This window comes from Arvicanthis niloticus, chromosome X (assembly GCF_011762505.2).
Source record: "Arvicanthis niloticus isolate mArvNil1 chromosome X, mArvNil1.pat.X, whole genome shotgun sequence".
In the NCBI taxonomy this organism is placed as follows: domain Eukaryota; kingdom Metazoa; phylum Chordata; class Mammalia; order Rodentia; family Muridae; genus Arvicanthis; species Arvicanthis niloticus.
In genome coordinates, this window is record NC_047679.1 from 127,402,216 (window position 1) to 127,426,338 (window position 24,123).

At 36.2% G+C, this 24,123-nt stretch overlaps 1 protein-coding gene across 3 annotated transcripts in view; it reads right to left on the reverse strand.

Annotated features, from left to right (window-relative positions):
• Positions 1-24,123, reverse strand: part of Gabra3 (gamma-aminobutyric acid type A receptor subunit alpha3) — a 213,674-nt gene that overhangs the window by 61,157 nt on the left and 128,394 nt on the right. For all 3 annotated transcript variants that reach the window (XM_034484920.1, XM_076918611.1, XM_076918610.1), the window contains 2 exons: positions 14,520-14,587; positions 7,213-7,433 (listed from right to left, as the gene is read on the reverse strand). In XM_034484920.1, coding sequence (XP_034340811.1) covers positions 7,213-7,433; positions 14,520-14,587 — 289 coding nt within the window. The remainder of the gene's footprint in view (positions 1-7,212; positions 7,434-14,519; positions 14,588-24,123) is intronic.

Here is a 24,123-nt window from a genome sequence, read left to right on the forward strand (position 1 = left end):
TTTAACTTTGAACTGGGTCTCAGCATTAGCTCTTCTTGTGTTGTAACTTTGGACTAATGAAATTGCAATTTCTTTATTGTAAGTTTGAAGATATCAACAACAAAATAAAACCTCCCAGCGAGAGTGGCCACAGTTCGCACATCTTATCATATTTACTATTGCCAATAGCTTTAATACCCAGATATTGCTATGTTGCATGTCACTTTATAGAAAATAACCTAGAAACTACCTTAATGTACAATTCATCTCCTTAATCACCATCATAATGCTTCACTAGGCCTCGGTACTAAATGCACATGAAGATTGCTATGAAGACTAAGGGAGGCAAATCTATATAAAGCACTTAGCACAGTGTGTGGCACTTTGCAAATTCTCAAGAAGTACAAAATTGATAGCCTTCACCTCTCATTAGCTAATTATTGAATTTTCTTTAATATTTAGAGATAGTTTTTATTATTCTTATTAATAGAGCTCTAATCTATTACGTGTCTGAGGAAAATATACCACAGAAATTCTGAATGTTTCTTTTCAATTGTGTACTTGGCTTCTGAGTTCTCTAAAAAAAAATCTCCTTCATCCTTGTTTTCTTTACTACTCTGAATTTCTACTACCTTTCTCCAGGGCCTTGTCATTGCCTGGCCTATGAATTCACACTAACTAGTATTCTTATTGCCAAGTGATTCTTCAAGAATACAACCAGATGTTTCAGTTTTCAAACAGATTTAGATTTTTTTTACACACAGCAGTATTTCTCTTACCAGCTTGGCTTGCTTGTAAGGCATATACAGATAACCCCTTCCATCAAAAGAAGGCTAGTAAAGAAGCAGGAGGCTTCAAAAAAAAAAAAGAAGAGGAAGAAGAAGGCTAGTGGAAATGAGTGTGCTCTCATTGCCTAACCCACAGTCACCTCCCAAATACCAATTTCTGTTCTTTCTCTGACTCACTTCATACAGAAAAGTCAGTGCTGCTGAAAATTATGTGTTTAATATGGTAGAGCCGTGATATGAGTGGACCTTGGGTCCCTGAACACATCACTTCTAAACAAGCCTTCTGACAAAGAAGAATATTTGCTTTGAACTTGAAAAACCAAGAAATATATTTATATCCCCTTGATTACATTTAAACTTTCATACATTTCTGGGTTCAGCTGTTTGCATTAGCAAAAAGAATCTCATGATATCCCTCACATTTGTTTCCTTTTTATTTTTTTATTTGCTTACCTTTTATGTTATGTGTATAGGTGATTTGCCTACATATATGTCTGTGAACCATATGTATCCTGGCGTGCAAGGAGGCCAGAACTGGGTATCAAAGTCCCATGGGACTGGGATTACAAATGGTTGTGAGCAGCATGTAGGTGTTGGGAATCAAATTCAGGTCTTCTGAAAGAGCTGAGTGCTGCTAGCTTCTGAACCAACTCTGCAGCCATAATAATTTTTTTAAAAATTTCACTATGTCATCAAGACTGGCCTTGAAGTCATAATGCTCTTGTCTCAGCCTCTCATGTGGTAGAATTAGAAAAATGTGTGAGATATCCAGCACATCACTTATAAAAAAATCAACAAAACCTCAACAAAATATTTTACTATAATTATAGAATAAAGATATTCTGTATTTCATATATGAGTTCAATAAACATAATAAATATCTATAGACATATATATTGAACAGTTACTACAAGATTTTAAGATAATATAAGTGTCTGGCATGTGGTAGGCATTCAGTACTTCACAGTTCTCTGAAGTTCTCTGTGTTAGGAGGTGAGTACTACAGCAGTGTCTTCATCATTCCTTAACTTTGACCTGCCTTGTTCATGCTCTCAGAGTGGTATAGCTAAAGGATAAATCTGTTTGATTTCTTCCTCTGCAATCCATTTTCCCATAAATCACCACCATTGTTCTTTCAACATATTTATACATGCCTTTCCCCAAACCAGGCCAATTCTGTAACTGTTCTCTGATCTTTAGTGTATGTTACTGCCTCAACCCCTGATATCACAGGCCTCAACCCCTGATATCACAGGCCTATATACCTTGCCATACTCTTTCTCTACTATTTTTCTTGTCTCTTAATAAAATTTACTTTTATACATATCTTAAAACTAAGCTTAAAAGTGATTTCTCACAGAAATGCATGCCTTTCATCTCAACACTAGGAAGAGGCTAGTTTATCATTGTGAGTTCAAGGCCAGCTTAATCTACATAGCCAGTTCCAGACCACCTAGGATTATATAGTTAGATCATACTTCAAGAAAAAAGACAATTTCTCATGGGATTTACTGTCGATGCCCCAGTAGGCTTTGTTCACCCTGCTACATTCTTACTGTGCTGGCTAGTTTTATGTCACTTTAACACAAACTAGAGTCTTTGGGGAAGAAGGAACCTCAACTGAGAAAATGTTCCCACAAGACTGGCCCATGCCCAAGCTTGTGGTATATTTTCTTAATTATTAATTGATGTCAGAAGCTCCAGATGATTGTGGCTGGTGCCACCCTTGGGCAGGTGACCTTGGCCTATATAAGAAATCAGGAAGTCCTGAGAGTCAGCAGAAAGAAGGAAACAGGCAACCTCAGGAGGTAGGAGGTTGGGGGGAGGAACCCCTCTAGAATATATCAGAGACCTCAGGAGGTGACTCTCAGGACTTAAAGGGAGGGACTTTAGATGAAATGCCCTACAGTGGGGAGAGGGAACTTGTAGAGCCCAACTCCAGCAGAAAGTGAGGGATGGTGTTGCCATCCACCAGTCAAAACTCTGACCCATAATTTTTCTTGTCTGAAAGAAATGCAGGGACAAAAATGGAGAGGAGCATAAGAGGTCCAGTGACAGGCCAAAACTGAGATCCAGCTCAAGGGGAGGCCCACAGCCCTGATACTATTACTGATGCTATGGTATGCTTGGAGACAGGAGACTAGCACTGGGTGCCCTCTGTATGGTCCAACAAACAGCTGAAAGAGTCAAATGCACATACTAGCACCCAACCAATGGACAGGAGCTTGGGACCCCTGTGGTTGAATCGGGGGGTGGGGGGGGGAAGCTGGAAGAAACTGAGGAGGAGGGTGACCCTGAAGAAGACCAGCAGTCTCAAGTAAACTAGACCCCCGAGTTTTCTCAGACACTGAGCCACCAACCAGGGAGCATGTACCAACTGATATGAGGCCTCCGACACATATACAGCAGAGGACTGCCTGGTCTGGCCTCATTGAGAGAAGAATTACCTAACCCTCTAGAGACTTGAGGCCCCAGGGAGGGGGAGGTCTGGGGGGGTCAGCAGTGGAGAGGGATGGGGACATCCTCGTGGAGATGGGGGGGGGAAGTAGGAGGGATGGGATGGGAAGCAGCCGGGGGCAGACCTGGAAGGGATAAAGTGTGGACTATGAAAAAGGATTAATGAAAAAAGTGTAAAGAAAGGAAGAAATCAGGTTGCCCAAGCCTTGGAGAGCAAGCCAATAAACAGCATTCTTCCATGGCCACTGCATCACATTTTTTCTTTGCTATTTTCTTTTTGATGCTGGGGTGTTATTTTGTTTTCTTCTTATGCTATGATTCTATGACATTTGTACATCTCCCTATGAAGGTATTTTATATTATTTTACACACCTCCTTAACTACAATACTATGAAGTCATTAAGAACTAAGTAATGTCTTACTTGTCTCTGTAGCTTCATACATATTCCAGAGTCTTACACATACTAAGTTATTATAAATGTGTTGTTAGGCAGGTGAATCAGTGGAATAAAATCTAGTTTAATTTCATGAGGACTTTCCATCCTATTAAGAAATTTAAGAGGGTTCTTATTATATTACTGATAGCAAGTATAATGAACATTGTGTAGTTATCCTTTCTTTCATTAGTAAGTACTATATCATTAGTAAAAGGTTCAATACCCTCTCTGTGTGTCTGTCTCTCTCTCTCTTTCTCTCTCTTTCTCCCTCTCTGTCCCTCTGTCTGTCTCTGTCTCTCTCTCTCTGTCTCTGTCTCTCTCTCTCTCTCTCTGTCTCTCTCTCTGTCTCTCTGTCTCTCTCTCTCACTTGGGTAGTTTACAATAGTTCCTAAATGTGGATATCATGTTGGGCTAGTTCTGTCAAACTTCTATATGTTGTTCCAATATTAGTATGTGTGCTGCTGTGGTGAGCAGTGGGGAATGGGGCTTAGCCTACATTTCATGGTGATCCTGAAGCAAGATGAGGGAAAGCAAAATCTAACTGTCCTAGTTACATACTCATGAAAGACCTGATTCAATTTTTCCAAGCAGTTGTCCTTCCTTTGTAGTGTTCTCATGGAATCGAGAATAAAATTCATGAACATCACAACAATAATAACAGTGCTACAGAATGAGTCTTTCTGAAAAATTCTAAATGGTCTGCAGGGCTTATCCAATTTCTACTTTCTATGTTGCTGCAAGGCAGGCAGCAGCCAGGGTTATTAAATGAAGAACAGAAAAAAAGGAAACAGCTTGTGACTTGTGAAGGTCACTAGATGAATCACTTGTGGAGCCATAAAAAGAGCCAAGATTTTACCTCAGAGTTTTGAACTGCATTTCTCTTCCTGCCCACCTTCTGAGATCTAAGGTGTATTCTCTGCTGTGCTAAGAAAATAATGGTTTCATCAACCTTCTCTACCTAGTTCTTTTTCTCTACTTTACTTCAAAATAAGCATAAAGGCATTCTACCTATACACATAAAGCCTCACTTTCTTGTCTGCTTCAGGGTATAGAGACCTGAATAGTTATCCTCTTCCTATTCACTCAACTCTTCTTTCTGGTGACTGATAATTTGTTCTGCTTCATCTTTGGTCTTCCTCAAGATGAATCTTTGTTTTCTCTTCATAATTCAGTATTTACATCCTCACTTGTATTCTCTGCTTCCCTCTTACCCCCAAACTCAAATATATATTATAGAAGATGTATTTTATTTGTGTATATGTGAGACCAGAGGGGTGTGCATTTGAGGGAAGCATTGATAGAGGCCAGAAGATGGTGGCAGATCTTCTGGAACTATAGGCAGTTATAAGCTGCCTGAGGTCCTGGATATGGAACACTAATCTTCTGCAACAGCAGTAAGCACTCTTAACCACTGCTCAGATTCTCCTTTGCTATCTTAATCCATTCTCTATTCTACTGTTCTTATTTTCATTCCTTCCTATCATTTTATGTTCCTTTTAAATTATCTTACTGTTCATATTTTTAACAATGAGCATACCTAGTTTATCATTCTATTAGCTTCATTATGTTATCATGTCTTCTGTTCACATGTAATGTACTCCATCCTTTCTGCAAAGATATTAAATACAAAATGCTACCAACACCTTTTCTTTCATCTGCTTTAATACGAGTCTTTCCCATCTATTCCTATTCTGATGTCCTATTATACCCAAATTCTTTTAAATCATATGCATTCATATGCCTGTCCTATTCTCTCTACCTCATTTCAAGCATACATATTTTCACATATGGTGAAAAAAAACCTAACTGTAATTTTGATGCCAACCCTTATGCTTTTCTCTGTCATAAAAAATGTTATTTCTGTACTGTCTTCAGAGTTTATCTTTCTATCTACTCTTTTTGGCTATCTGACAAATATGTGCTAGACTCTTCAGTTACAGCAAATAGAACCTGATCTTTTACTACTGTACAGATGTTATATACCCCTGTTTTTCTTTCCACCATTTTTCTCAGTTTCTCCATCTCTAAGTTGGAAATAATAGTCCCTTGGCCTTAAAGTAGTTATTAAGATTATAAAAGTTTAAGAACTGCATTCCTGTGATATAGATGCTGGTGATTATAAGGAGCCCTTGCAACTGCAGTGGTCTACTGTAAATTCGTGTCTTTTTAAAACTATCAAATCTTTTATCATATCTATCAATATATACAGTGTCTATAAAAATTCCATCCCCATTTTATAGATTGTTGCTGCCAATATTTGGTTTAGTTCATTTTTTGAAGAATACTTGGCCCATACACAGAGATGTGCTTTACCACTCTCCCAGACACTCTTCAATTTCTACTAAGATAGCAATCAAGATTATTCACCACAAGTCCATGCTTATTAACTTTGATCCTCAAACATATCTCCTCAAGCTATATGTAACTTATGAATAAAGTTATTGTAAGATCATATATAATTCCATCTAACACTATACATTTCTCTGTTATCCAAACTACATTAATTTTTTTCCTTAAGTTTGAACACTGAGGCAAAGACAAAACTCTTTACTGATACTTGAGACAAACACTTAACTCTGACCCCCTTTAAGATAGAAAAATTTCCAATGTAAAATGACACATATTAAGCATCCGTATTTCAAAACAGGAGGAATAGAAACATGGACGGGAGGGATTTGGCAAATGGAAAGACCAAAATACAATAGGGACTACATTAAATTCTATATCTCTGTGTTTAGAATCCCAAGACTAGAAAGGACTTAGGCAGCTGTGACTCTTATGAACTCTCCATTTACAACCTATATGGTTACTTTGGTCTGGCTCTAGTCATTTCCAGCAATTTTCCTCGGGAGACATTGTATTTCCTGGCATGTCTAAATTTCTGCATTTTCAGTTTCACTCTCACAGATACACATAACTCCCTCTCAGGGTTGCTCCCAGGGAATTTATCTTGCTATTTGTATCCTAGTCTCCTTGTCTTTCTTTTGAAATCTTAGGTGCAGTCTGCATGATCCCATGACTTTTACATTCTTCATGCCTACAAAGTAGAATCAAATATGAACTATAAAGGTCTGTTACCAGCTTATATGGTAAAAGGATCCACTTGGACTACTACAATAGCAGTTTATAATTCTGGATGAACCTATAATTGAAGGTTTACATTTACCTGCTAAATACAGGTTATCTCAATAACTCAAAATGTATAATAATTAATATTGGCAGAATGTTCAGGAAGTATAAACTCACAACAGTGAAGCTATCAAAAATATAAAAAGTAAGAACAAGAACCAAGAAAGTTTCTTTGTTAGAGTAAAGAATATTATATTGCAAATGCTTCCAAAATTAATCTTTTTGACATTAAAATGCCATGATATTTTTTCGTAGTCACTGTTCTATTGCTGCAAAGAGACACTGACTATAGCAACAGTTATGAAAGAAAGCATTTAATTGTAATAAACCAAAGGAATTTTCAATGTATAACCTAAAACCCACAACTTCCAATTTAAGTCCTAGCTCCACTATATTCTGCGTGGGGGTTATCACTCTCTTACCTCATTGTATAGAGGAGGGTCCCATTGTCTACTAGTCTGAGAAGTTTGTTGGGTGTGGTCATATTGTGAGCCACTGATTTTTTACCATTGTGGAAGAAGGTATCAGGAGTCCATATCTTACTAGCCAGAAGATTATTCAGTGGAAGGATCTTCATTGGTCCATCAAATTTCAGTCTTTCATCATGCCATGTTTGTCTAAAAAATACATCAATAGTATATTCCTAGAACAGAGAGAGCAAGCAAGAAAGAATGAAACAATGTTTTCATAGGATTCTGATGAGAATAAACAATGCCCTTGGCAAATCTTAACTGAAATGTTTCCTGTGGTAGAGAAGAGGAATCTATTAGAAGTACTGACTGGTGAGTATGGCAAATTATAATGACTGAAAACTATTGCCATATTAACCAATCACAGATGAAATATATATCTAACCATATGTCTAACACATATTTTATTTAAAAAGTCACCCCCTACATATAATACAAGCTGAGCAAAAGACTTTTCTTCTCTGTGCTATGACATCTCTAGTTTAAAAAAATAAAACCTCTTTGTCTTTATTTATGAATGATCTCATATGAACATTAGAGGTCATTACAACTGTCACCATGAAAGCAAAACATATACTTTAATACAAATTTCATCTGAGCCTGAGCTCCAGACTTTTATTTGTGTTCAGGAGATTCAAATAATTCCTCATGCATATAAAGTGATCTATTCACCCAGGAAGCTATTTCTTTCTCTTTTTTCTATTTTTTAAAATTTCTTTCTTGAACATGACCTCCAAATCTCTAATTCTCCTGGCATATGCAACATTATCAGCCAAATTGGCAGAAAAAAATCTAGAATACTAGGTGTGATACCCTGGGAAGCAATAGTGCCACAGAAGGGATGGGCCCCCAAATATGAGTGTTCATCTACTTCAAATCCTAGAAGAAAGTTGGACTACCCCAAAATATGTGTTTCTGTAAAAACAAAAAGCGGGGGAGTGGGGTTAAAAAAATAGGGCAGTCCTCCACTAACTCAAACAAATATGCTGGTTGATGTTGGTGAGTTTGCTGCTGTTTAAATGGAAATTTTTCTCAAGCTATCGGGACTCAGCTGACAAAAGTAAAATCTTACTAGCTTAATGTGTCACAGCAAATTTTCAGACCACAATCATGACCTACAACTGCTGGTCAGTTTTTTAAAGTAAGAGACCCACTGAAAAAATGTAAGCCCCTACATCTAATTACAGGCTCTAACCAAAACCTTGATTGGTTTTAGTTAAAAACAAAGTTAAAAAGGAAATCCCCTTTCCTCTCAGAGCTCAAGGAACCTAGTAGAAGAGAGATAGAAAGAGTGTAATAGAGAAGATGGGGGATACTAGGAGAACGAGGCTCATGAGGCACCCTGCACAGGGTCTGTACCAGATCCTCTGCATATATATTAAGGCTTCCAATTTAGTGTTTTTATGGGATTCCTGAGTGTATAAACAAATGGGTGTCTGACTCTTGGGGCTTTTTTTTCTGTCCAACATTGATGTGATGGTTTTGTTTTTATCTTATTGTGTTTTATTTTTTCAAAAATGATTCTAAAATCATTTTTAGAAAATAAAACTTTATTTTTTAAAAAAAAAACTTTTTTAAAAGAAAAAAGTCACTACAGTTGAAAAGAATAAAAAAAATATTCACTTACAATGAGAGTGCCAATAAGAATACCTTACTGATATTTATAAAGCTTAAGAACCAAAAGTTGCAATAAAGTTAAACATTTAAAGGCTAATTGGATTTTACAAATCACCTTGATTACTAAAAGATACATCATAGACTTTATGTGCTTTGTATTAAATTTTATTAAAACTTTAAAATTGTGTTTTTTAAAATTATTACATAAGTTATATTTGATTGGTTACTGGCAGAGTACTACATATAGTTTTACTAAATAGTTTTTAATTCAGTTTTTAATTTTTAAAAATTCTAAATAAAATTGAAATTAAACTAAAAAGAGCCAAAAAGCACAGAAACATCTTTTAGCTAGACAGGCTAAACAATAAAATGGCAGCTAGAAGTATGTGAAAATCTAAACCACTAACTGCTTCCAATCATAGTTTGAATAAAGTTTTCCCTGACATACATTGTTGCCTTCATGTTTGAGATCTCTATAAATTAAACACACTTGTTCTTTTTTGCCCCCAGCATTCCATTTACATTCCTACTGAAGAATGGGAGGATCCTACAATTGTTGCCTAAACTGGAACACCTTTGAGAGTGTCCAGAGGATTTATAAATAATTAGGACAACAAGTATAAACTGGGACTCTGCCTGTCTATAAACTAGAACTAGACTCCCATATAAAGCTACACTCTTGAAATGCTCCAACCTAAGCAAAAGGGGTGAACTAGATAAAATTAGTGAGGTAGAATCAGCCCATAGCACAAAAATTCAAAAGGGAAGTGGTAGAGGGAAACAAAAGCTATTTCTATTGAAATTCAGCCTCATCTACTCTTGAATTGATGTTAAAATTAATAGACATTGATTCCTTAATCTAAAACTTTAAAATTGAGAAACTAACCTAAAAATTGGTCTCAGATTCCAAGAGAGGAGGAGATGTCACAAAAACCCTGTACACTATATATGAATTCTCAATAAAAAAAATACTGTAATGTGCAAAAAAAAAAACCCACCTAAGAAATGGTCAGTATCTGCTACAGCAGAAACTTAGACTCACTCCAAAGACTTCATGCAATATAATTACCAAATAGAGGTTAAGAAAGATGTGTTCTTAAAATCACAAAGATTAAAGGGAAGGACAGAAATTTAAAAAAAAAACAGTTTTGAAAAGACATTATAGAAGAAAGACCGACTAGAATAAAACTTTAATTGGTAGTAGATATGATATTACTGAAGAGATTAATGAACTAGTGTACATATGAGGAAAACCTGTTCAGTTTACATTTCAGACAGATACATAATAGCAAATAAGAGGCTGAATCCTTTCCTAACAATTTTAATGTGGATAAAAGGGAAAAAGGTTCATGGTTGTTTGTGAAGATTCAAAACATGAGAATAGAGAAAGTGACGGAGGAACAATTTGCAATATAATAATAAACTTTTCAAGAACTGTTAAAATAGATGGATCCTGAGATTCATGAACCATAATGAGCTGCAAAGTCAATAAATTAAAGTAGAGCCAAGCCAATCTAGCACAGAGCAGACTCAAAGAATACCAAAAAGCAGACCACATGAACAAAACTGAAAAGACATATTACCTACAAAGAGCTAGCCAAATTTGATTGACATCAGATTTCTTCAAGGTAATGAGAATACAAAAATAATAAAAATATATCTTGAAGATGCCAAAGAAAAGAAAAAAAGAGAAAAGAAAAGAAAAGTAACAAAATGAGAGAAAATGAGAGCCAGTTCAGAGGAGAACAGCACTTGTCACAAAGCTTGATGACTTAATTTTGATTCTTGGGAGCCACAAGGAAGAGGGAGAGAACTGACTCCAGGTTATCCTCTGATTTCCACACACATGAATAAATGTAATAAACACTGTTTTTAAAGTGATAACACAAGGAAATAGGATATTTGTAAATTGGCTACAGGGGTGGTATCATAGTTTGGAAACATTCTTAACCCCTATGTGAATTAGGAAAATGTGAATATAATCAATTAGGGTTTATTTAATATCCGTAAAAGTATTAAATATAAAATATGACAATTTGTAACAAGAAAAAATATAGAAATGGAACCACTGTACACAGATAATGAGATTGTAAATTGGCACATCACAAAAATATTTGCTCTGAAAACTGTTAAACATACAAAGATCATATGAATTGCAAAGTTTATATGTAAGCACATACCCTAAGGAAACTCAAACATGCTCATTCGAAGTTTGTCCAATTTTATTGTATCATTATGTTTACTATTTTAAAATGAGAAGCAACCTAAGTGCACACAAACAAGATGTGATGAAAGTGGATATTATAATAATTGGTAGTGGTTAACTTAATTAGAATTAAATGTATCAAAAGGAATTGCTTTCAATGTTTTATACCAAAGAATTTCTATCTGTATCTAATAGTTATTTTTAATAATATGACCTATTTAAGGATATTCCCATTAATTTATTTAGTCAGTTCTAAAAGATAGGCTATATAAATCTATTTTTATAGATTTTAATCCAGAATCAAAGTTGCCAGAGAAAAATCAGACAGTAACTGTTTGAACCTTAGGTATCTCACAACCTTTGACCAAAGACAATCAGATTTTGACCTAACTATTCTAACATTGCAATCAATTACTTTCTTGCAAATTGAGCCCTTACATATTCTCTGAGGATGGTTTACCCAAAATTGACAAATGAATTCTGTTGTTTTCTGGGGCATTTAAATCAAATCTTCCAGATAATAAGACTAAGTTTACCCCTGGGAAAGGCACTTAATACTTTTCCTACATGGGCTTCAACTCTCTAACAATGTCATGTCAAAGCAAGCACCAGAAAAAATATCTTGCAAGGCTTGTGCCTATTTAGCAGAATGTGGTTTCCACAGCCATGACAAATGAATTAAAGTGAAAATCTTGTCTTTTTTCCAATTTTGAGTTCCTTCTTCCATTTCCATTCTCTCCATTGTTATGCATTTGAAGATATTACGCATATGCTAATCCACAGCACTGTTTCAGTGATGTGTGGCTCTTAAAATGGTCTTCCAAGTATATGCATGTGGCCTGGCTATGCAGGTTACACATGCATTTAATATCCATAAAAGTATTAAATATAAAATATGACAATACTTTTATGGATATTAAATACATATGCATGTGGCCTGGCTATGCAGGTTCCGGAAGAGAACTAATCATGGACTCCTAGGAAAAGTAATCATGAATATAGACCTTTCTTGGTTACATCTGAAAATATACTTAGGGCAAGGAAATAAGAGGCATTCAAAATAGGTCAATCCACTGTGATCCTTGACACTAGTAAGGAAGGAGCTTAAGTGGACATATCCTCTTTACAATGCTAGGTTTCAAGTATACCACTACAAATAAAGTAACCCTTTCCTGAACTTTTGTTTTCTTCCTAATGACCACTTTTTTGTGATACTTACATATTTTGATATCTTTGTACAATTTCCATAAGCATTTGTCAAAGCAGACTATATATTACTTGAACTTATCATCAAGAATTATGACAATAATGTCTAATATGTATTCCCTTTCCTCAACCTTCTGTTTTTTTTCACATTAGGCCAGGTGGTCAGTTCTATGACTATACTATTTACTTGCATTGTTACTTGGATGCACATTATATTTCTCAGGAGATTTCTCAGTTGAAACAACTGGCACCTGTTACCTTACTTAGTGAATTTCAGCAGTAAAAGCATCCTTCAAGAAAGGGTGATCAATACCTAGAACTAACATCTAAACTTTCTATTTTACACTTCTTCAGCCTCCACAATGGGCACTGTAATTCAAAGGATCTTAATAATAATTAGTGAAGAAGAGGCTACAAATATGGAAGTAGGGAAGGGCACATGGAAGGAGTTGGAGGAAGGGATGGGGAAAGGCAGAAAGGGAAGAAGAAAAAGAATGGAATAGTGATGTAACTATATTTTAATTAAAATATATAAAACAAAAAATTAAGAAAGAAAACAGATTATTTAACAGTAAAAACAACAACTAACTTCTAAAAATGATCTTGAGATACCATGAGAAATTCTTCCAACTGTCAAGAACTGTTTTTCACTGTAAATAGATAGACAGTCCCAATCTGAGAGAGCCTTTTCACTAAATCATTTGTAGCCATTCTGTCTGTCATGGCCACCTTTGTGCCACCTTCCCATAAATCTGATCATGAAAATGGCCTAATCTCTCCTAATAGTAGATAGCTACAGAAAGGCACATGGCCTCAATTTACTCAAATTGGGACAAAGTCTTTTGATGTCTCACAGTGTTGATATTACTACTGAGGAGCCATGTATTATTTCACCCCATTTATTGCAGAGTTATCATGACCTGTTCAGTCATGATGTCTATAAAATCCCAATTACACCCAGTTTCCAACTCATTTCTTATACTATGACTTAAGTTTCATTTACTTTTTTATGTACTCTGTTGTCATGCTAAGGTTCGTGCTGCAACTTATCACCAAAGTCAGCTTGGGATCAACTGTTGTACAAGAACACAGAGAGGAGACCTTTAAAAAGCAATAGTAATGTGCTTCTCACTCAGATGGACTACACAGCCTTAAGAAGGGGTAAAAGTGCTGCTAAAAAAACAAAAACAAACAAACAAACAAAAAAACACTGACTTCATTTGACCCAAGCATTTCCTCCTGACTAGGAAAGATCCATACATTCTAGTGCTTTAAACTTAATCCTGTTGAAGGATATAAACAAATGAAAAAAAGACAGACTCAGGAAAGAGAAAGAAAGAACAAGCCAGATAAAGAGACTATGTGTATGTGTTATTGGCATCTATGAGGTCAGATAGCTGTTTGCATGTGTATGTGCCCATGGGCTATTAAAGATACTACATCAGCTGTGTTGGGTCTATGTGTGATTGGGGTATGTGTGTGTGTGTTTATGTGAATGCATTTGTGGATGGTGATAAATGAGTAGCAATGAGTAAATGGTGTGTGCGCATTTTAAGAGAAAATGCATTAAAATTTCATTTTAAAGTTAAATTTTCTTAGAGCTGAGAGACAGTTTAATAAAGTGCTTGCAAGGGGGGATGTGAGTTTAGATCCTCAAAACCCATAAAAAAGGCTGGGCATGCCACATTAAGAGTAGACATACAGTGAGTATTTATCCACTGCCCAATTGTTTGGGCCTGATTGTAGCTCTCCCTCTGCACACATCTATAAAAGGACCAACATTTAAAAGTGATTTAGATCTAAACTCTGGAATACTTGGTCCCTCCATGTCCTCAATGAATGGAACAGACTTCTTGGATGGCGTTACTGGTTACTTGACCAACAATAATAACTATCACAACACTTTCTTCAAATGACCTGTTTGGACAAATATATACCAGAATATATGCCAGAAAAATTTGAAGAGACCAATAATTTCCGATAGAGAACTAAGCCATTTTTTTAAAGATATGGAAGAAGAGACAGGTATGTCTGTGTGGCTAAGTGAAGTTTATGGATACAGGTAAAGGGTGCATGAAAAAAGTAAAATTGTCCAAAGTGCTAGTACGAAATTTATGGGATAAGATATCCTTAGAAAATAAATTAGGGATCTGCTGTGGAAAATGTCAGTTTGTTTCATCTCACCCATTGAATCATCTTTTTCTTTTCCTTTTTCAGGAACTATACTTACCATGTCAGTGTCTGACACAGGGCCAAAACTTGTCACATAGATGTCTGTCTTCACTTCAGTCACTGCATCTGAGTGAAATAAAGTAGAAAAATGAACCAATGTTTCCTTAGGTCAAAGAGTGCAATGCAGATGTGTTTTGAACTTTAACCAGCATGCTCTTTCTGAGAAAGGACATCTAACACTGTCATATAGCTCCCTCCCCCTCTATGTCTCACATATGCTATTCCTTTGCAGAGTACATGTTAGGCTCAAGTATAATTTCTACCATTTTACATAACACAGACGATGATAGTAGAATTCCCAAACATCAAAACTTACAGGAAGCTGTTAAATGCCCCTGTTATCTCCACCTGCTGGGCTCTCACAATGCTTACCCTTACCTGTGGTCAATTAAAATAATCCAAAATCTAACACTTTTCCACATCTAGAAAACAGGTATGTGGCATCCCCACTTCTCTCAAAACCAAAGCAGGGAGGAGAAAAGTAAATGGTCCAGTTATAATAAGAAAAAGTAAGTTGCTGGAACAATTAATGTCTGATACTAGATCCTCTACTCCATGATGAGTATGAAAACAAATCCTTACTGGTGGGGTGCTGCCACAAGACTGAAAAGTATAGGATGATGAGCCCAGAGAGGACAACTATGCAGCCATCAAAGTCTGTCCACAATGGACTTTGTTAACAAAAGAGAAACTTTTGTCGAGTCAAGAAACAGAGGTTTGGAACTAGCTGATGTAACATTATATACTATACATCAATTTTCGTTTATTGTGATATCTGATGCCTTTCCTGCCTTCTGGAGGACACCATCCATGTTTTATTTTTTTATTTTATTATTCATTTTATTTTATTTATTTTCTTTGGGTTTTTTGAGACAGACTTTTCCTGTGTAGCCCTGGTTGTTCTGGAACCTGCTCTGCAGACCAGGCTGGCCTCAAGCTTAGAGATACACTTGCCTCTTCCACCTGAGTGCTGGGATTAATGTGCCATTCACGTTTTATTCTTGCATTTTCAGTGTATAGATAGGGAACTATTGCTTGGAAATTAGTCATGGAATACGTTTTTTTCAGATTAATGGATAAATCTCACATATTTGTCATTAGAAATGATATTGTCTTTGCCACTATAGAACTATATCTTAGACTAGTAATTTATGAACAGCATGACTCATTATTCTGAGGGCTAGGAAGTCTAACATCAAAGTTCCAGTAGACTTACTTGATATCTGCTGGGAGTCCATTTTTATGGGTGATACCCTCTGTATCTTCACATAATAGAAGGAATTAGAGAATGTGCTAAAATATATTACAAAATTGTTTTTCCCATTGAAGGCTGCAATATTCACTCAAAAAAATCCTTATATACTGGTATTAGCCCCATAGTAAATTAGATGTCAGTGCATAAATTTTGGAAACACAACAGATGGGCAGAAAGTTATGTTACACCTTTACTGAGTTTCCCTTGTACCTAGATCAGTTCTGTTCATGTTATTGAAGGGCAATTAGACATTTCATAGCAGCTTGTCTCAAACACAGTATAAACTGACTTAGCCTACTGTAGCTCATTCGAACCCATTTCAACCTGCTAAAATACCTTATAATTGCCTTAACTAATGTCCCACTCCAGCCCAACATAGCTGACACAAGCTGATACACAACACAGATAATATAAAACAAGCTTACATAAGATCTGACATGTGTATATAAGTGTTCCACATTTTGAAGTCTATATTAGTTTTTCTTTTCTGCCATTGGTAAGCATAAAACACCCTCTTGCATCTACATCATATTCAATCTATTCACACAGTGATGAAGTATGGTCCAAATATTCTTTCTATCCTCATTTCTCACTTGTAAATTGGTTTATCACTTGTCTAAGCCATCCCTAAGACTTAATATAGTATATGCGTCTTCAGGGGCACTGGTGTGTTCCATGTGCTCAAAGCTACTGCACTCATCTAAAAATCATCCATTTCCACAAGAGTTTATAAATAAATATTTAATAAAATTAATTAAATTAATATTATTTAATAATAAAACACTACAAACAATTTACCTAAAGACATGATTTACTCCAAAGCTTAATCAACAAAAACTCTGAGAATAGACTCTGAGAATAGAGCTATGTTTTAAACAGTTGTGTTCTCATTCTGAACATAGTCTTTTCTTAAAGCTATTTCTGTACTTGGATCAGCAGAGACTATGCCCAAGACCCAATGATATAATTCATGAAAGTGTGTTTTGAGAGATTCATTGGATGGTGAAGCAAATATTTTTGCATGTAGGATATGGCACAGTGATTTCTAATTTCCTTATGCACAACTACATTAACCAAAATAGATTAGCAAAATAGAACACAATTACACTTAAATCTAACATTGAACAGGCTATTTTTAAAAACAGAAAAAAAAATGCCTGCACTAATGTAACTGTAAATTTTTGAGTCATGGAGAATTTCAACAGAGGACTCATTTTACACACACACAAAGAGATAGTGAGGAAACTCCCCAAAGCTGACTTTATGATAGGCATGGATATTTAATATGAAGTGACCAAGAAAGTTCCCTCATCAGCATTTCCTACTTCTAATGCTCCCAAGGCCAATCAAGTTCTCAATAACACAGCAGAAAAGTGACATGACAGGAAGGTGCTCTAATTTGAAGGGACTTTGGAATCATTGTGGCACTGACAGAGTCTGGACTGGATTGAAAGGCTTGGGCTCTATAACTGATAAAAGAAAAGAAAACTATATAGAGAACTCAAAAATGGAGGATAATATGAACAAGAGTGGGAGAAAGGGAGAAAGTAAAAACAAGAGATGCTATGGCTATGTGTTTTCAACAGAGATGCCTCGTGCACTAGGCTGTGGAGCCAGGATATTTGTTTACATAATAAAGATGGCGCATTGAATTTATGCTATCACCCTTAGGCCTTTGGCTTTATACATTAAACAGGGGTAAACAGAGATATTTTCTCTATCATACTACACAGGGTCTGTATGCTTCAACAGCTTGTCTCATTTTCTGGATAAGAAATCTAGAGCATTCTTGAAGCATAATACCTGAGAATACATCGAACCTGCAGAAGGATAACCCAGTGACTAGCTGGATTGGAGTTTCGGTCCTAACAGAACTCTTGCTGGCATTTTTGTTATTGAACTCCTATGTACATACTTTACTATTTAGAAAACTTGGAATGGTAGCAATTACTTCAGCATGGCTCTAAGGCTCTAAAGTTTGTGTGTAGCCAGTTACGTAGATTGCATGGTCACTACACAATCTTTTTGTTATAGTTTATACTATTTTGGGAGTTAGACCACATGGACCATGCATCAGACCAACTGGTCAGAAACACACAAAAGTCTGAAGTGCATGTCCCAATCTGAGAGGACAGTATACACCTGGAACTCCAGGTCCTCTGTGTGAAGGAACAGTGGCGGAGATTTACAATTTCATTTGAATGAACATAAAGTACACTTAATTGTACTAAAATTGTGGTCTTCTCAATAGATATAAATAGGAAATGTTCATTAATAAAAGACAAGAGAGGATTTTCACATGGTTTATAGATGCTTTTGTCTTGTTTTCATTTGTTCTGGGAACTTAATTTCCTTCCATTATAATTCTGAAACAAAAGGTAGTTTATTATATTTTCCTTTTTCAAATTTGCTGTAGTATTATTGGAAGTGATTCAATGGCCTGAAGTAAGTCAAACATACACATTTTGTATAAAAACATATCTATGTGCATGTAATCATTAATGCTCATTGATGCTCTAATTGGTAAAGAACACATTAGAACAAATCCGGCACTATTTCCTTCTAGAAGATCAAAGAGGCTGGGCAGTGGTGGTGCACGTCTTTAATCCCAGCATTTGGGAGGCAGAGGCAGGCGGATTTCTGAGTTCCAGGACAGCCTGGTCTACAGAGTGAGTTCCAGGACAGCCAGGGCTACACAGAGAAACCCTGTCTCTAAAAAACAAAAAAAACAAATCAAAGAGAAGCCAATTAGCAAGTGAATACTATGTTTATGGTGTTTATTATGAGTATGTTGTTCAAAATGACTTTTATTTTCTAGTTTAACTTCAAAAATATGCCCAAGAACCCTTTCATTTTCTCCTTGAAAACCTTGAATTAGGACTGGAACAGTTATTACAGGCTTTCCAATTTTCCCTTCTCCACCACCATGTGTATGCATATTATTCTTGGTTCTGGCCTTTAGGTACACAAGATAAATAAGTTTCTTATTTCTTTAGAGATTTAAAGATATGCATAGATGCAAACAACATGAGCATTATAGCCTGCAATGTGTTTTTTCCTTGTTTACACTGTGCCCTCTTGAGGTGGTTCTGAGTCCCTTCACTTGCTTTTGTCTGCTCACTTACCCATGGCTCAGCAATTACTGATCCTCTGAAGTGTATTTCATGATCTCTGTTTCACAACTTCATTGAACAAGTGATGATGAAAGGAATCATATGATCAAAAGTGAACAACTCTTCCATAGTGCATTATGGGCTTCTTCCTGCACTGCTATTCATTTTAGTAAAGTGATGAGAATTGGGGCATTGGCCTAGAGAACCACTGTCCAACTTTCCTGCTTACTTTTAGATTATTAGAAATTTGATGAAGGACAATAAAGCATGTAAAATGAGTCCCCATTATGACTAGCCAAGTCTGCTAGCCACATTGACTTATGCACCAAGCTTCAGTGACTCTGAGGACAGGTCATAGAAAAATGGAAACCAGTACACTGTTCTCAAGCCAATGCCCTTTACATTTCTCCTTGATCATTTCTAGGGAGAGACAGATGTAAGTACTCATTCATGCCCCTACCCCAGTTAATTCATCTCAGATAAACTCCATGGAAAATCCAAAAAGGTAGCTAAGGAAAGTAGAGATTAGAAGAGTACAGCAACAATGCTAAGCTCAACTGTAAGCTCTGCTATTGATTCACATGGCTCTGAACAGGCTATCTACAAGCACATCACACCACTGGCAATTTGCAGGCTTTGGCTCTATGTTTTCTTGTCTATGCTACTCCATCTAATGTCTTGTATCTAGAATGTTCAGAAAAACTCTAATAGCCAGCTGCCTTCCTGTTGAAGATTGTAAATGAGAACGTGGCACAATATATATTTGTAACATAAAACTATAATGTATTTGCTGTATTTACAAATTTAAGGGACCACAATAACTAACACATTACCTTTAGAACTCTACTATTGTTCTACTAGAATAAATAAGTATTTTGATTTCACAAAGACAATACAGAATAAACTAAAGTCAACACTGGCAGTATATGTATCTAATCCTAGCAAGAGCCACTTGTTAATGCATACCTGAAATCCTAGCACTTTTGAGGCTGAAACAGGAAAATGCATTTGGGTTGGCAATATGGTTGGAGAGTAGTACAGACTAAGTTAATTCCATAGTGCTACTCTGTGTCAAAAATAATAACAAAAAATACAGCAAATACATTATGGCCAATTATTAATAAAATCTCTGAAAACATTGGCTAGGAGATACACAGAAAGGAAACTATGATATTAAGCAGAGATTTGAAATAACAACCTGTGCAGGAATAAGTTTTCTAATTTTTCTTACTTTCTTTGATAAGTTTTCTCTAAAGGATTAACTGCAAGGTGGAGTTGTGGCACAAATGCCTGAAATTCTGACCGAAGCCGCATATATCTTAGTAGGAAAAGTAGAGAAAGAGATTCATGTAGGACAAAGAATGTGTGAACATTCCAGAATAGAAAAAAAATATTAAGGAAAGTATTCTGCCAGTTCTGCATAATCCTCTCAGTTGAGCTGTATGTGCATGGCCTAGCTTAATGTCAGCATACCAAAGGGTTGAGAAGAATAATACAAATTAATTTAGTGACTCTATTTCAGAAGACTTCATGAGCAGCAAAAGTATGGAACAAACCCATAGCTTCATGGAAGGCTTTTGAGAATTTAAAATGAACATAAACTTCAACCATGGCCCTATGCTAAGTGGTACATGAGATAAACCAATACATCAGAAGAAAAGCTTAAAATCTTAAGCAGCAAAGGGTGATCATTTAAAACAAATGAGATGAAGAAAACTTCTCCATAGTACTGTAAGAGGACCCAGACTCCATAATAAAATATTTTAAATGTCCCACTTAACAAAAACCATGGAAATTTTACCAAATATAAAGGAAAAGAAATAATTAATAAGATTAAACTATAAGATGATCCTGATGTTGGAGAGGTAAAGACTTTATATTATAACTATATCCCATGAGTTAAATGAAAATACAAAACATAGATAGACAGAATTTTTTTAAAGAGAAACAATAAAATAACCAAATTGAAGTTTCAAAAATATAAAATTACAAAATGAAAATATCCACTGTCTCAGTGAATTGAAATGACAAAAGAATGTGCCAGTGAACATTTTGTAAAATTCCTAGAAATTATGGATGATATAGTAAGGTCATTAACCAAAGCATTAGTGATTCCAAAGCAAAGAAATTAACACAGAGAAAGATTTTTTCAAAAAAAAAAAAAAAAATATATATATATATATATATATATATATATAGAGAGAGAGAGAGAGAGACAGAGAGAGAGACAGAGACAGAGACATATCGTAATCTTATCAAACTAGTGAATGAAAAAATAATAAAAATTTATAAAGATATGGAGAAATAACATATTTATTATATGAAAGACAAACTTACAAACTTACAGAGAAGACAGCAGTACATCCTTAATGTTCTTTCATAAAATTACCATCAACCACAGTTTTATATTAAACTCTCTCATTTCATTTTTATTGTAATTTTTTATTATAATCTCTATAAAATCCATTCTGACCACAGTTTCCCCTTCCACCAGTCCTCCCAGCTCCACACCCCCTTTCCATTTCCCCAGATCTACTCCTCTAACATTTCCCTTGAGAACATAACAGGCCTCCAAAACAGAACAACCAAACACAATAAATGACTGTCCCAACTTGAGACTCATCCTACGTTAGAGAGCCAGCCCTGACATTAATGATACTCGGTTATGCTTGCAGACAGGAGCCTAGCATAACTGTCTCCTGAAAGACTTCATCCAGGAGCAGATGGAAACAGACGCAGAGGCCCATAGCCAATCATCAGGTTGAGGTTGGGGAGTATTGTAGAAGTGGGGGTAGAATTGAGGGAGCAGGAGGTGCCAAGGACACTGCAAGAAGGCCTACAGAGTCAAGTAACCTTGACACATGGGGGATCGCAGAGACTGAACCACCAGCCAAAGAGCATGCAAGGGGCATGCTTAAGACCCCTATACATTTGGAGCAGATGTGCAGGTTGGTTGTTATAAGGGTCACCTAACAATTGAGGGCTGACTCTGACTCTGTTGCCTATTGTCTGGCTGTGGATTCCTTTCCCCTAGGTGGACTGCCTTGCCTAGCCTCAGTGGGAGGTGGGAGAGGATGTGATTTGTTCTGCTGTGACTTGATGTGCCAGGATTGATTGGTACCCATGGGGCCTTCCCCTTCTCTGAGGAGAAGAGAAAAGGGTACTGGAGAGAAGGGGCTGTAAGGGCAGAACTGGGAGGAGAAGGGGGGACTGTGATGGGGATGTAAAGTTAATGAGTAAATAAGGAGAAAAGAGACAAGGCAAAAGCCCTCATACTGAAGCTGGACAAGGCAACCCAATAGGAGAAAAAGAGTTCTAAGAGCAAGCAAAAGAGTCAGAGACACACCTGCTCCCACCATTAGGAATCGCATAAAAACACCAAGCTAACGATCATAACATATAAGCAGAGCACCTGATCCATACCTTTGTAGGCCCTATGATTGCTGCTTCAGTATCTGTGAGCCCATATGGGCCCTGCTTAGTTGATTCAGTGAGCCATATGCTCCATGTTCAATCCCTTCTGACTCCTACAGTCTTTTCCTCCCCTTCCTCTGCTCTAAGGTTCCACAAGCTCTGAGATGAGGAACCTAACACAGACGTCCAATTTAGACTCTCTCTGCATAATATCTAGCTGTGGGTCTCTGTACCAGATCCTGTCTGTTGGAAGAGGAAGCCTCTCTGATCATGACTTGACAAGGTACCAATCTATGAGTATAGCAGAATATCATTATTAGAAATCATTTCATTGGTAAGTTTTGTCAGCACAAAGAAAGAGAATGAATCTGGAGGTGGATCTAGATAGGATAGGGGGTATTTCAGTGAACTCATGTTTTATAAAGCCTGTAAATATATCAGAGAATTGATAATATTATACACATGCCCATAGGCAGAAATGATCAGACAAGGCTTTCACCACTTACTGATGTTCATAATTCACACAAAAGGGTAGTCAAAACAAGGTAGTCTCAGTTCTCCATAAACACAGCAGTAGATTGAACACAATCCCCAAATAATAAGATAAAATAAAATCAAAGCTGTCTTGTATAGAGATTTGTTTGTGTTGTTTTTATTCTTTGGTAGAAATTTACAAATTAATTGTAACATGCATGCTAAAAAGGACAGAGCTAAAAATACCAAATGCATTTTTAATGTGTTTGTATACAGGATATAAGTTTTAAGAAGTACCATAAAACTATATCAGTAATAAGAGTGTGACATTGGTTATAGAGTAAACAAAAAGTTGCAGAGAACAGGGTTACTACTTAATTTTTACCTATGGCAACAGTCCAGAATAAACTACATAAACTTTGCAATAAATTGTGTTACACAGACATAGTTGAATCCACTTTTCACACCTTACATGACAATTACATAAAAATGGGTAATAGGCTACAATTGAAAAAATCTAATAGAGTCAATAAAACTTGATAAAGGAAACAGGTGAAAGTTTTCAAATATTTCATTACATTAGATTTATATTTATTTATTTTGTGTGTCTGTGTATATATGTTGTATATATGTATATATGTGTATATATGTTGTGTGTGAGAGACAGAAAGTCAAAGAGAGAAAGAGAGAGAGGAAAACAGAAAGATACACACACAGAGAGAGATAGGCAGATAGTCAGACAAGAAGATACACACAGAGAGAGAGAGAGAGAGAGGAAGATACACACACAAACAGAGAGAGAGAGAGACAGAGAGAGAATGTTGTAATGTATGTTTTGTAAATATTAGTTCTTTTCTTCCACCATGTGGGTCACAGGGAACAAACTTAGATTGTCATCTTGGTGACAAGTTCCTTTATCCACTGAGTCATCTTATAAGCCCCATAGTTGTAATTGTATACATTTGAGTCAAACAAAGACTTTCTAGGATATGACATAAAAGCCACAAAATACAGAAAAGCAAATTGTTCAGTGAGATTTTAAGAAGCTGAGGAGGAGGGCGCCTCTGTAGGAAGACCAGCAGTCTCAAATAACCTGGACCCCTGAGATCTCTCAGACACTGAGCCACCAACCAGACAGCATATACCAGCTGATATGAGGCCCAGACACATATACAGCGGAGGACTGCCTGGTCTGGACTCAGTAAGAGAAGAAGCATCTAAGTCTCCAGAGACTTGACAAATGGCAGAGGTCTGGTGGGGTGGACATGTGTGTGTGTCAGGGGTGTGGAGACATCCTCTTGGAGATGGGGGAGGAGGTATGGGATGAGGAACAGCCAGAGGTCGAA